Source organism: Protopterus annectens, chromosome 5.part1 (assembly GCF_019279795.1).
Source record: "Protopterus annectens isolate FY-2018-M chromosome 5.part1, PAN1.0, whole genome shotgun sequence".
Classification (NCBI taxonomy): domain Eukaryota; kingdom Metazoa; phylum Chordata; order Ceratodontiformes; family Protopteridae; genus Protopterus; species Protopterus annectens.
Genome location: NC_056736.1, coordinates 711030671 through 711045680, shown reverse-complemented (window position 1 = coordinate 711045680; position 15010 = coordinate 711030671). Strand labels below are relative to the sequence as shown.

The window sequence follows — 15010 nt, the reverse complement described above, 5'->3', positions numbered from 1 at the left end:
GTAATGACTTGGTTTGCTTGAGGCTTGCTGAATGGAAGACCTGTGTTTGTTTGGCATGCTTGAGCCCACCACAAAAATTCCTTTTACAGACATGGAATTAGTGGTATTATTGTTTCCAAACTGTGGCTGTGTTGAGACCATATGTTTTTCAGGTACCATTGAAGTTTCCTCATATGCAGCTTTGCACATGGGATTAGTAAGATGCAAGATGCCATGAATCCCAGTGCCTGCAGGATTTTCCTTGCAGTCAGCCTGGTGCAATTTGCTAGTGCTCTGAAGTATTGCGTTAGTGGCCCCTGCTTCTCTGGCGTGAGGTAGGCCATCTGGGTGTTTTTGTCCAAGTTGGCACCCAGGAAAATTATCTTCCGAGAAGGTATTAGCCTTGATTTCTTTTTGTTGACTGTGTATCCCAGACAGCACAACAACATTATTACATAAGCCAGATGTTTCAGAAGAATGTGCTTGCTGTCCGCTTGGATCAGGCAGTCGTCCAAATAAGGGTATATCTGTATCCCTTGAAGTCTGCAGTAGGCAATTACTGATGCCAGGCATTTCGTGAATACTCTGGGCACAGTAGATAAGCCAAAGGGCAATGCAGAGAATTGATAATGGGTTGAACCTGCAAGAAATCTCAGGTATCTTCTGCAATTTTGTCTGATTGGGACATGCAGGTATGCCTCCTTGAGGTCCAATGTTACCAGCCAAGACTCCTTGCCCAGCATGGGAAGAAGTTGCTGTAGAGTGAGCATCTTGAATTTTGGTACGAGTAGAAATGTGTTTAGGATGGACAGGTCCAAAATAGGTCTCCAATCTTTTCCCTTCCTTGGTACCAGGAATAGCCTGGAATAAAAACCTTGACCTTGTTCGTGCGTAGGTACCTCCTGAATAGCTTTCATGTCTATGAGATCTGTAATTTGCCTTTGTGCCTCTGCCCTTTGATTGTGTGGCAGGTTTGGCATGCCTCTAATTTTTGGAAGGGTGTGAAAATGGAATCTGTAGCCTCTGTTTATAATGTCCAGGATCCATTTGTCTTTTGTGACAATATGCCAATTCTTTGAAAATAATGCCAGCTTTCCTCCTAAGGGGGCTGCCATTTGAGTCTTGCTTGGCATGCAAAGGGGAAAGTCATTGTGTTTGCTTTCTGAATGATTGCGAGTTATCCTCACCACCTCTTTGTGTAGGAGCTTGCCATTGTCTGCCTCTAAAGGATCCTTGGGATTGTCCTCTGCCCCTCGGGCGCCTGTTTCTGCCTCTTTGGGGTCTGTCCGTGGCTGGAAAGGACCAATTTTTGGAAGGCCAATTTCTACTGAAACGTGGGGGTTGTACCTGTAGAAAATCTTTCACAGTTTGCATTGATTTAGCCTTTTCCTCCATTTTTCTTAATACCACCAAATAATACCTCCTTTTGAAGAGGGGCATCTAGTAATTTAGCTTTGACATGATCAGGCAAGGTTTGTTCCTTGAGCCAGGCATGTCTACGTATGACTGATCCTGTAACAGCAGCTCTACATGAGGCCTCTAGAGCATCAAAACCACATTGTAAGGTATGCTTACCCACTTGTTCTGCACTATGCATCAAATCCTGCAACTCCTTCAAGTCTGGTTGTTCAGGTTGTGACATTTTACTTTTCAATTGTGATATCAAAAACTGTTGGTATTTTAGCATATGGAACTGACAGTTTAAGGCCCTCATGGTTAAGGTAGCCGAGGTATATACCTTTTTCCCCCACCTTTCTAAGGATCTGGAATCTCTCTCGGAAGGCAATGGATTTTTAGCAGTGGAGGCCTTAATTCCCTTGGGGCCCTGTGAGATGGTTTCTGGGTCAGCAGCATGGCTTTTGTATAGAAATTGGTGTGAGTCAGGAACCCTGTAGTACCTGTCAGGCTTAACTGGGGCTGGAGGCAGAGAGTCCGGGTTAAGGCAGGCCTCCGAATAAACATCATCTAGGATGTCCAAGACAGGAGGTATAGCCAGAGGCCTGTGCTGAGGTATTAAGAGAAATTCCCTAAGCCTTTTCTTGGAATCAGAATAATCTTGGCCTTCCCAGTGGAAGTGTTCCCTTAAAGTATGCAGAGTTTCCACAAACGAGTAATCCTCTGGAGGGGATACAGAAGGAATGGACTCCTCCGCATCAGAGTCTTCAAAAGGGGAGTAAGAATGTTCCTGATCATCAGAGTGCTCTGAAATAATGGAGCCCTGATCAGAGGAGGGGGATTCTTCTTCCACTCTGGGCCTTTTGTCTGGTGGGGATTGAAAACCCTGATAAGAGTAATTAAATCCTCAGCCATTTTAAGCATCTGCTTTTTAGGCATGGAGCCTGGAGATGGGCCCTGTGTAGCTTGTCTCTTAGAGTGCATGGCTGTTTTAGACTTAGTGAAAGCCTTGATGGAGAAAGAAGAAGAAGGTCTGAAGACAGCTTGAGTGGAGGTAGACCTGTCCACATTTTGAGGTTCAATGCCAAGAGTGGCTTCGGTATCTGTAGTCGGGGTGTGGGCCGAGGAGCCTGCGACCTCGGGCACAGGAGACACTGCCAATGAAGTGTCGTCGGTAGTCAGGGGCTGCGTAGGCGCCTCGCTGAGAACCGGACCACGTGTAGTCAGCTTTGGCGTGGTGTCGGTAGAGGCCGCGGACCTCATGTGTCGGTCCTTATCTTTGCGTTTTTTAGACAAAACTGGAGTCGGAGTATCCGACGACAAAATATAGTTAAATGTTTTTCCAAAATAATGCTGGGCGAACTCCGCCCGATGCTTAATGGTGCGTTTGTTAAATGTAGCACAAAAGCGACAGACCGAGACGTCGTGGTCTGGGCCTAAACAAGGTATACAGAGGGAATGGAAATCCTTATGCGGTATTTGCTTCCCACATGAAATACAATTATTAACTTTGTCTGACATCGGTCTGAGGCAAGAAAAGTTTCCCCAACGGGGTACTTAGCTTTCAAGAAGACTTCGGTTTCAAAATTTTCGTAATTTCAGGAGCTGGCCGACCGACACTTGCAAACTGCTTCTGCTTCGGGCACCGCGCGGCAAGAAAGACTGAAGAAAATGGCATTGGCTGGTTCCTTTATACCCCTGTCGCACTGACGTCAGGGAAGAAGTGACGACAACTGACGCCGGACCTAGACTTTGGAATTCGGCCGACCGAGGACCCGCCTGATGGCAGGAGAACCCCATCTGTTATGACTGCAGCTGTATGCACGATGAACATCTTGTGGTGATTGCCCCTAGCCAGATGTATAAAGCAGGGGTACCAGTACTGTTTTGGCCAAAAGACAGTCACTAGCAACATTTTTGGGGAGTTTAACTGACTCTTCTGCAGTACTCTTGGAAGTAGGGGAAGGGGACTGAAGGCGTAGAGAAACATCCCCTTCCAAAGAAAAGACAGGACATCAATCTTCCACGCTAGATGGCATGGCACTTGAACAGAAAAGAGGGAGCTGCCTATTTAAAAGGGATGCAAAAAGATCTATTTGAGGAATACTCCACTGACGGGCTATTTCTAAAAACACATCTCTGTGAAGCATCCATTCTTGAGCTTGTGTTTTGGACCTGTTCAAGGAGTCTGCCACTAGATTGTGCTCTGAGGGAATATACACTGCCTGAAGAGTTAACTGATGACTGACAGCCAAATTCCAGGCCTGAAGAACCAGCCTGCAGAAAAGATAAGACTTTGTGTCCCCCCTGATTGTTGACATACGACATCACTGTGATGTTTCTGTATCAACCTGCAGAGGGGCTGAAGAACGCATGGGCTGAAAAGCCTGAAGGTCGAGAAGCACAGTTCTCATCTCACTGACGTTGATATGGTTTGACTTCTGACCGGGGTAGGGGGGCAGAGATCTTGAACTTTCAAGTGACCACAGGAAGCACCCCCCCCAATCCATATCTGAAGTGTCAGTGAACAGTTCTAGAAAAGGAACCAGAGGATGAAAGGGCAGGCCTGGTTTGAGGGTAAGTTGCTGAATACAGTACTTGAATTCCAGCTTTAGACAAGGAAGGAGAGGCCCTCTGACATCCAAAGGGTGGCAATGCTGAAGCTAAACTGACCTGAGGTACAACTGAAACTCCCGCTTATGCAGTCTGCCAAGGAGGAGTATTGGAATAGAGGAGGCCATGAATCCCAGGGCTTGGGAAAACTCTCTCTCTGGAACAGCAGGCAGGGAAAGAACAGACTGAAAGAAAGGAGTCAAGGACAAAACGTTGGAGGTGGAAGAGAAGCAACACTGGCACTGTCTGGATCCCGAAGCCTAGATGCACATGATCCTAAAAGGGAGTCAGGACAGACAATCCCGCAGGCTAGATACACATGATCCTAAAAGGGAGTCAGGACAGACAATCCCGCAGCCTAGATACACACGATCCTAAAAGGGAGTCAGGACAGACAATCCCGCAGCCTAGATACACACGATCCTAAAAGGGAGTCAGGACAGACAATCCCGCAGCCTAGATACACACGATCCTAAAAGGGAGTCAGGACAGACAATCCCGCAGCCTAGATACACACAATCCTAAAAGGGAGTAAGGACAGACAAACCCGCAGCCTAGATACACACAATCCTAAAAGGGAGTCAGGACAGACAACCCCACAGCCTAGATACACATGATCCTAAAAGGGAGTCAGGACACACAACCCTGCAGCCTAGATACACATGATCCTAAAAGGGAGTCAGGACAGACAACCCCGCAGCCTAGATACACATGATCCTAAAAGGGAGTCAGGACAGACAATCCCGCAGCCTAGATACACATGATCCTAAAAGGCAGTCAGGACAGACAATCCCACAGCCTAGATACACATGATCCTAAAAGGAAGTCAGGACAGACAATCCCGCAGCCTAGATACACATGATCCTAAAAGGGAGTCAGGACAGACTTTTGGAAGTGGATAGTGAACTCCTAGACTTTGAAGGACAGATATCGTGAACTCCAGATCTTGAGGCATAGGCAACTGGGAGAAAGTGCCTGAAGCAACAGGTCATCTAGACACAGAAAAATCTGAATGCCTTGGAGCCTGCAAAAGGCAATCACAGCAGCTAGGCATTTTGTGAACAACCTTGGAACAATAAACAGGCCAAAGCAGAGAACTGAAAATGAGAGGAAATACTGAGAAACAAGCTTCCTGAAAAGAGGGTAAATAGGAATATGAAGGTAAGCATCCTTCAGATCCAAGGACACCAGAAAAGCCTGGGATACTGAAAGAGGAAATAGGGTTTGAGGACTAAGCATCCTAAATGCAGTGACTGAGCAATCCTCAGTGCAGTGACTGAGACCTGGTTCAAGGCTCCAGAGAGCACCACTGCATTACCAGGCTATAACTCATACCACACTTTTCGGCCATCTAACCTGGACCGGAACACCAAAGGCGGAGGTGTGTCCATATTCCTTAAGGATTCCACACCTCCAGGCTAGTTGCTCAGCATAATGCAGTCGAGGTTATCCAAGTGCAACTAACTCTGGGCAAAACTGCAATCCAAATTGTATCTTGCTACAGATCCCCCACTATGCCCCAGGATTCCCACTCCTCTTTTCTTGATATACTGGAAAATATTAGGGTTTAACCAAACACCCTAATATTAGGCGATTTCAACTACCCCACCATTAACTGGGAAAACTACTCATGTGCCAACTCCTTCGCTCAGCGCTTTCTGGAATTCATAAATTCCAATGCCCTGGATCAACTTATCCACACCCCCACCAGGGACAACAATATCCTAGACCTAGTCATTACCAACATGAGTGACCGGTGTTCCACACCTGAAGTCAACTCCACGTTGATCAGATCCGACCATAAGCTAATCACCCTTGATATCCACATCCTGCCCCCACCCCCATTAAGGAAGCCACGGTAAAATATTTCTCCAAAGCCAACTTCATGCTTCTTAAGACAGAAGTGGCGAACTTCATGACACCCATGCAGACGGACAATACGGTTGCGGCTGCTGAATACTACACAGATGCACTCTATAAGCACTTACACGAGTGCATGGATCGTGCTATCCCAAACAGAACCAAGATGCTATCCTTCAAAAAAAAAGGAAGCCAATCTGGTGGTCCCCTGCCATAAACAAACTCTACAACAGAAGTTAGAAATTGTTGCAAAAGAGAGTAAAATCCCATGAGTGGAGGAGCTCCCTGGTTAGCCTCAGCAAGAAGCTGAGATCCCTTATAAGATCCTCCAAAGCTAGCTACGAAAACAAGATCGCCACTGATTCTAAGGACAACCACAAAGCATTCTATAGCTATGTCAAGAATCTCAATGGCAACACCCAGATCTGCTCTGAGTTACAGCACAATGGCACAAAAATTACAGAACCAACCGATATTGCCAACATCCTGGAAGACAGGTTCAGTGCTAACTTTACCCACCTCTCACCCCCTAAAGGGAAGAATGCAGAGTCCCTGTAATCACAACTACACAGGTAAAAGCAGCACTCTCTAAAGCCAAAAACACAGCATCCATGGGACCGGGCAACATCCCAGGCTGTGTTTTACACAAATGTCATAACGAACTGGCTCCCCACCTAAGCACCATGTTCAATCATAGCTTCACGTCAGGCTTTGTGCCCACTGAATGGAGCACAGCAACAGTTATCCCACTCCACAAAGGGGAAGCCACCACTGATCCTGGGAACTATTGCCCTATTAGCCTGGTCTGGAAGGCCATGGAACATATCATCATGGAATTCATAAACAAAGACATTGGCAACCTCCAAACTCTGGACCCCACCCAGTTCAGGTTTGTGAAAGGCAGATCATGCCTCCTGAACCTGGTCGACTTCTTTGAGGCAGTCACCAAAGCTGTAGATGAGGGTAAGGTGGTTCATACAGCCTATCTTGACCTCACTAAGGCTTTTGACACCGTACCCCATTCTGGAATTATAGCTAAACTCACTAAACTAGGTATAAATCCCTATGTCACAAGATGGATTAATAAATGACTTACTGACAGAACCCACACTGTAAAAGTTGCAGACTCCAAATCTGACTTCAAACCAGTGACAAGTGGAGTACCACAGAGTTCAGTCCTGGGACTTCTCCTGTTTGGTATCTACTTCTCTGAAGTACAGGCTAACACAGAAGGCCTCTGGCTAACGAAGTTCGCAGATGACTGCAAACTAGGAGCTACAGTCAAGTCCCCAAATGATGCGGACATCCTACAGAAGGGCGTCACTGAGACAGATGCCTTGTGCCAGAGCCATGGCCTCAAGCTCAATGCCAAAAAGTGCATTGTTATCCCCTTTGGTAAAAACTCTGTACCCATGAACTACCACATAGGCAGCAGTCTTCTTCACACTGAATGTGTGATAAGAGACCTTGGGACCCAGGTGGACAGTAGTCTCTCCTTTGATAATCACATTGCCACAGTAGTCAGGAAATCCTTCTACGTGGCACACCTCATCACAAAAGGGTTCTCATCCAGGAAAAAAGAGGTCATTGTTCCCCTCTACTCGACACTCATTAGACCCATTATAGAGTACAATGCCCCTTTTGGAATGTACCACACAAGACATCTGCAGCAGCTGGAAAGGCCATAGAAGTACCTCACAAAGAGGATTACTGACATCAAACAAATGCCCTACACTGATTGTCTCAAAAAACTCCAGCTTTACTCTGTAGCATATCGCCTACTCCGAGGTGATCTCTGCCTAACATATAAAGCTATGTCAAACCCAGAGCTGTTGGACATGCTACACCTAAAGAAATCCCAATCCCTCTGAGCTACTCGCTCTAGGGTCCTAAACCTTGTCACCACAATAAACAGGACTTGCTGGAGGGATAGATTCCTGTCCCAGAGACTTCCCATACTCTGGAACAAGCTACCCATCTATGTCAAGCAAAGTTCCTCATTAACACTCAAGAAAAATCTTGATGAGTGGTTGAGAAATACGCCCCGGGGATCACTTCTGTGGCTCTGCTTGACAGGGGCATAGGAAATTAACTTTCTTGGGTTGGTGTAAGCCAGGGAACTTTGTTGGCTAGACTTACTTAGGCTCTTGGGCCGATAGCCTAGTACCTACCTATGAACCTATAAAAGAAGAAAATTTCAGAAAGGTGTTGAGGAAGGAGAGATCCAGAATAGGTCTCCAAGTGCCTAGAAACCAGGAACATCCTGGAGTAACATCCCTTTTCTACTTGGGAAGGCAGGACAGGTTGAGTAATTCCCTGGTCCACCAGGGACCCAAGGACCTTTGAGAAACGAGGTACTTGCTCCAGAGGAGGTTGGGGAATCCCTGAAAAAGGGGGGAGAGACTTCCACACCATGAAGTAATCCTGATGAATGGTAAATAGAATCCAAGAATCCAATGTGATGAGATGCCACTTTGGAAGACAGAGGGATAACAGAAGGGACAAGGGAACCTGGCTGTGGGGTAAGCAGGCAAGCTGTCGAAGAGAAGCAGGCTTCTCAGATAAAGGAGGCTTCTCAGCCACAGTAGCCTGAGAAGACTAGGCAGGAAGAGCTTGCCTACTACTCTTCCTGCCTTAAGTGGCCTTACAAAGCTGCCTGTGAACAAAAGCAGACCTACAAGGATAATTCCTCTGGAACTTGAGGATAGGAGAAACAAAAATATGTTTAAGATCTTGCAAAGTCTTAACTTTTTCTTGAAGAGACTTAAACATAGAGATTTTCATTACCCAAAGAAGCATCCAATAACATGGCCTTAATGTCTTCAGGTAAAGACCGTAGATGAAGACAAACTTAACGCCTCACGACAGACCCAAAGGCAGTAATTCTGGAAGAGGCATCAGAAGCATCATAGCTGCACTTGATAAGAGTGCTGAGCCACCTAAGAGGTAGAACCCAAAAGCGATAAAGCTGAAGACTTGCCTTCAGTATCAGGGAGGTCAGAAATAACCTGACAAGCCTGGGCAATCATGGCCAGGGCATGCCTGGTCATGTGGGTCTGGTAAACAGCTCATCAAGTCAAAGTAGCAGCAGCAAAGCATTCTTGCCAATTCTCTCCACTGCTCTACTATCCTTATCTGAAGGCAATCTGGAAGAAGGCAACAGCTTAAAAGGCTTGTCAGAGGAGACTGACACCACAGCAGGGTCATCAGAAGGACATTTAAATACGAATTGAGAATCCTCAAGAATCTCATAGAACCTCTCAGGTTTCTTTGGAGCAGGAGGCTGAGAATCAGGAGACTTAGAAGCAGCTATAAAGGTGTCTGACAAAGCAGCCGGCGCAGGATGTACTGCATAAGGTTTAGGAATGTCCACCAGAAGCAGTTCATAATAACTTTTCTGGATATCAGACACCCGAGAAGAATTCCACTTAAAGTATTCTATCTTTCTACCTATTGTGCCCCCAAAAGAGAATTCCTCAAAATGCGACCCAGGACTGTATTTCTCCTCATCAGAACCACCAGCCAAAGGCAAAGACCTTTGGGAAGAGTAAGATGACCCCTCATAAGACTCTGAGGAATCGGGTTCCCTAATCCATTTAAGAGGAGTTGAAATCCAAGGGAAAGTAGGCAGAGAAACTCCTCAGGGAGGCTTCAGGGGGGCAGAGACACTCCTTAGGAAGGCTTCAGGGCCATGTAGGCATTAAACAGGCCCTGAGTAAACTCCTGCCATTCCCTTTGAGGATCATTAGGGTGTACAGGAGTATGCTTAATCTTCTGTTTTTTTCTTGCTAAGGACATCAGCCCTAACACTGGAGGTTCCAAACCCAGACAACATTCAATAAGAGTAACCAGAACCTCTTTCCGGACTAGAAAATGTGGAATTACTCCAGGGTCCAATGAGATAATTAACCATGGTCCCCCCTCGACTTCCTGAACAGATGCCTGCAAAGCCTCAGAGGAAGTGAGAAAGGAAGGATCCATGCCGACCTCTAATGTGGTCAAGGCAGAGGAATCCTATGCAGACACCAGATGGCCTACAGAGCTTGCACCCACTTCTAGAGAAACCTCTTGTGGAGGCTGGAATCCAGCTGAGATTTCTTGGCCTTCTTCTTGCTTATCGGTACCTCGGGGTTAATTGATTCTGCCATATTACCCTAGACTACTAGTTTAAGCCTCTTGTTCTTGAAATAGACGTTCAGGGAAGATCCATAAGGTGAAGAATACTGTAACAGTGATACAGAAGGACATCGTCGTTGATCTTGTTCTTATTAATATGGAAGCATCTTGCACCATACCTTGCGCATCTTTATCACTTGTTAGGTCAGTTCATAAAGGATTCTCCTTCAAAATAAAATTGAAACCAGAGATCTCTCACACCAAAGGTACCTTTAGAAATTTCTTTAAGATAAACTACCTACTCTTAAGTGATACACTGTCAAGCTTCAAATCCCCACCAAACCCAGTTAACTCCACTCTACATGCAGAAATGTACACCACTACACTATGCAGCATATAAACAATTGCAGTGATGAAGCTGTACCCCACAGGAACAAGTGCAGGGCAAACTCTAAACCTCTGCTAAATATAACCAGCTGCATCAGTGGGGGGGGGGGGGGGGGTTGTCTGGGATAGAGTCAGATGACAAGAAGTGATGTCATTCTGCAAGCTATGCCCAGCAGTAATATTTGAGATATTAATTTACGAAAACTCTGACAGAGACTGAGTATTCTGTATTTTGTCTTTTGACCTGACAACAGCTAGAGGATCCACTTACCACATTTGCATTGCTTGCTCTGATGTAAGTTATTAGGGTACAGTAATTCTCTTACATACAGTCAGGAATAAAGCAAAGCTTAGCTTAGATGTTTTTTCTTTATTTATGTGAGACTGTCCTGCAATGTTGTTTTAAATATTTCCTGTGATTTTGAACTCTGACATAACTGTAAGTATATACTATTATCTTGTTCTTTTATTATTTATTATTAAATATATTTAAACCATTCACTGTGGCTGATCTGTGTACAGACATATTTAAGTTCTGAGAGTATGTGCATACTTATTTGGTGACACTGTGTGGGCCACTCCTAACAGCCTTGCTCTTGGTGAAACTACCATTTGTATTAACAGTAAGATTGGACACCCTTTGTTAAGAGCCTTAAAGTAGCTGATAAGGCGTGACTGGTGGCAGAGGAAACTACCCAACAGTCTGGGCAGAAGGGGGCATTGCTAGTAAACCTGTGCCAGCCTTTCCCAGGTGTGTATGTGTGTGTGTGTGTGTAAATCAAATCTCAAAGACTGTGCATCTCAGATACTTGGGCAGGAACATGAAGCACTGGTTGGACAGAGAGGGTGCTGGAGGTCTTGGCTTGGTCACTCAGCTGAGATCTCAACTCTATAGCTGTGCCAGTGGGGAGTCTTATCGGGGATCTAGAGAAAGAGGAAGAAACCAGCCCAGGACTGACTGTGGTCTGTGTGTGCTCTTAAGGAAATTGCACTTGATTCTGCATCTGGAAATACTGTGCCTGTACCTGTCATCCTCCCAGTGTACATCCCCCACTGGTGCTAGTGTTGAGGATTGAGGCTCCTTGATTACTGAGCCAGTGGTGGGGCACCACACCTCTGCTATACTGTATCAACCCTGAAAGGATAAACAATAAGGAAAAAAAAATAAAATGCACTGACCTGATCTGGAAGTGTGAGGTGAAGGAAGCTACTCTGTCGCAAAGCTGCTTGCAAAATTTTGACCAAGTCTGAAGGTTTGGATGCTGCGAGCCTCGGCATCAACTCTAGCACTTTATCTATGAAGCAGTTTCGCATATGAGGAAGTTCAGAGGAAAAACATCTGCATGTAAACAAAATACAACAGCTCTCACAATTTCAGTCCAAAATATATGTTTGAATACTACTGCTCAAAAATACAGAAAAACAGAAAATAAGAGTCCCTAATATCAAAACAATGCCATTACACTGAATGATCTACACAGGCTAAGAATATATGACAATACACAACTGGATGAATGACTGGAGGTGATCACTACATACAGGAACTCTCCAGTTCCTCAAGGTAAAGATACCTTAGAGCTGATGTGAGGGTATCTGTGGCAACAGGGTGCTCAAAGTCCCCCTACTAAAAAACAAAACAAACAAAAAAAAAAACTGAGCCATTTATTGATATTTTGTTTGTTGATTGGAAGGTCTAAAAGGGTACTGCACATTTACAGTACAGGCATGGGAAGAAAATCTCCAGAAATGCAATAGTTATGGACGAGGAATCCACATGATTTATATAGTTCCCACATACAAAGAAATGAATGTATATACATAATCACTAGGGAGTACTGAGAAAAGGAAGACATGTTTGTATGTCAACAGGAATTAACATTTGAAAAACAAAATCCTGCATATAGTATTCACACAGTTACTACTACTGATTTATTATTTACATGATTTATGAAATAAGCAAGAAAGTATAGTTGTGCAAGTAAACTTACTATTAACAGTATATGTTTGAACGATCACTGCTGCATTAACCTTAGTTATATGCGTTATATCCTGCATAGGCTATAACAAGCTTTCAAAGCTTCATGACACCGTCCATGTACCCAAATGATCAGTCAGCTATAAAGTACAGTTTTGTACCTACCATAAATGTAGATGTCCGATAGGAATGCATCTGCAGTCCTTACAAATGGGTTGTCCTGTCGTCAGGCAGCCCTTCGGTCAGCCGGATTCCAAAGTCTGGGTCTGGCTTCGGCTGGTGTCGCACTTCACCCGACGTCATAGCTGCAGTTATTCGGGTATAAAGGCATCAGCCGACGCCATTTTCCTCAGTGTTTCTTGCCCCAGATGCCAGGTGCCCTCTAGGAAGGCTAAATTTGGATAAATGTAAATGATTCCAAATAGTAGAAAGCAAACAAAAAATAGGCATGTATGTACATATATACAAACAAATACACCATAATAGATTCCCCCAGCTAGCTACAAGATGGGCAAATACCCTAGGAGTACCACAGAGGGGAAGGAGGGTGGGTAATCCTGACTGCAGATGCATTCCTATCGGACATCTACATTTATGGTAGGTACAAAACTGTACTATGTCCTTCAAGGATGCATCTGCAGTCCTTACAAATGGGTAGAATAGCATAGCAAAACTGGGGGAGGAGGAGAAATAAAATTATAGTGTAGTTAAGATCCCTTGCAAAACGGCAGTGGCAAAACCTGCTCGGGATCTGGAGTATAAAGGTAAATTATAATGCTTGGCAAATGTATGCACGGAGCTCCAAGTAGCAGCCTCTAAAATGTCTTTGGTAGCCACTCCTCGTAGAAAAGCTGTGGTAGTGGCTGTAGCCCTTGTAGAGTGAGGCCTGATGTTTTCTGGAGTTTTCTTTCCATGGTAGGAGTAACAAAATCTAATGCAATTTCCTATCCACTTAGAGATTGTCTGTTTTGAAATTGCTTTTCCTTCCATTCCTGTTGCATATGCTACCAGTAGTTGGTCAGTTTTCCTATTGCCCTTGGTCCTGTCCAGGTAGTAGCGTAATTGTCTATGCACATCCAAGGTATGCAACAGCCTTTCTCCCCTGTTCTGAGGGTTGGGGAAGAATGTAGGTAGGTGGATAGCCTGATTCAAAGATACTCTGGAGACCACCTTAGGCATAAAAGTAGGATTAGTTCTCATGGATACTCTATCTTGGTGGAAGATCAGGAAGGGCTGTACTGCCATTAGTGCCTGTAGCTCAGATACCCTTCTTGCTGAAGTGATTGCCAACAGGAAAGCAGTTTTCCATGATAAGTATTGTAATTCTGCTGTTGCTGCTGGTTCGAAAGGAGGAAGTGTCAATTTTTCTAGCACAAAGTTTAAGTCCCATGCTGGCAATGGTGGCTTCCTAGGCGGTTTTACATTTTTAATTCCTCTCAGAAACTGCCTGAGCAGAGGATGTGAGAAGACTGGAGGATCCAAGTCGTATTCTGCTGAAATAGCTGATGCATGAATCTTGATGGAAGAATAGGACAGGCCTTTGTGGAAGAGCTCTGCCAAGTATTCCAGGATGTTGGCTATGTTTACCAGTGACACATTTTCTCCTTTTGCAGTACTCCAAATGAAATATCTTTTCCATTTTGCTGAATAATTCTTTCTTGCTGAGGGTCTGCGAGCCTCCAAGATAATGTCTTTTACCCTTTGGGATAAATTTGGGTTATTTGTTCTTATGCAATGTTCCAGGCAGTTAGCTGCAGTGTTTTCAGGTTTGGATGCAGGGTGTTGTAGTTGTTCTGTGTTAACAGCAAAGGAACAAGGGGTAGGTGCCATATTTGTTCCCGAGACATGCTCCTCAGTAATGGGTACCAATGTTGTCTTGGCCAGTCTGGAGCTATCAGGATGATCCTTGGACGGTCCTCCTTGATCTTCAATAGCACCTTGTGCATCAAAGGAAGTGGTGGGAATGCATATGCTGTCAGGTTTTTCCAACTGAAAGATAGGGAGTCCACCTTCCAAGCAAGTGGGTGGTACGTCCTTGTGCAGAATTTCTTTAGTTGGTGATTGCGTGGGGATGCAAATAAATCTATTTGAGGGAGTCCCCATTTTCTTGTAATGGTTTTGAAGATGTCCGGATGCAGCATCCATTCGTGGGCATCCATGGTAGTCCTGCTTAGTATGTCTGCTAGAATGTTTTCTTTTCCTGGTACAAAAATTGCTTGTAACTGAACGTTGTAACTCAGGGCCACATTCCAGAGATCCATTGCCATCCGGCATAGAGGGTACGAATGTGTGCCTCCCTGTTTGTTGATGTACCAGATAACTGTGGTGTTGTCTGTCCTTATCAACAGTTGACCTGGTCGAAGAAATGGTCTGAATGTCTGGATTGCCAGTTTTACTGCCAGCATTTCCTTTTGATTTATGTGTAGGTGCAGCTGGTCTTGAGTCCATAAGCCTTGTATGCACTTGTCTAGCATGTGGGCCCCCCAACCGAGGTCTGAGGTGTCCGTGGTAATGGCTTGGCTTGGTTGAGTGTTGTGGAAGGGCAATCCTTTGTTTGATTGACAGGCCTGAGCCCACCATTGGAATTCTTGCTTCAGGCATGGAATTATTGGAATTTGGGTTTCTAGGCTGTGCTTGTGCTGAGACCATAAATTCCTTAGGTACCACTGTAACTTTCTCATATGC

At 45.0% G+C, this 15010-nt stretch overlaps 1 protein-coding gene across 2 annotated transcripts in view; it reads right to left on the bottom strand.

The window, feature by feature from the left end:
* Window positions 1–15010, bottom strand: part of INTS4 (integrator complex subunit 4) — a 1189969-nt gene that overhangs the window by 121929 nt on the left and 1053030 nt on the right. For both annotated transcript variants that reach the window (XM_044073339.1, XM_044073340.1), the window contains exon 20: window positions 11530–11689. In XM_044073339.1, coding sequence (XP_043929274.1) covers window positions 11530–11689 — 160 coding nt within the window. The remainder of the gene's footprint in view (window positions 1–11529; window positions 11690–15010) is intronic.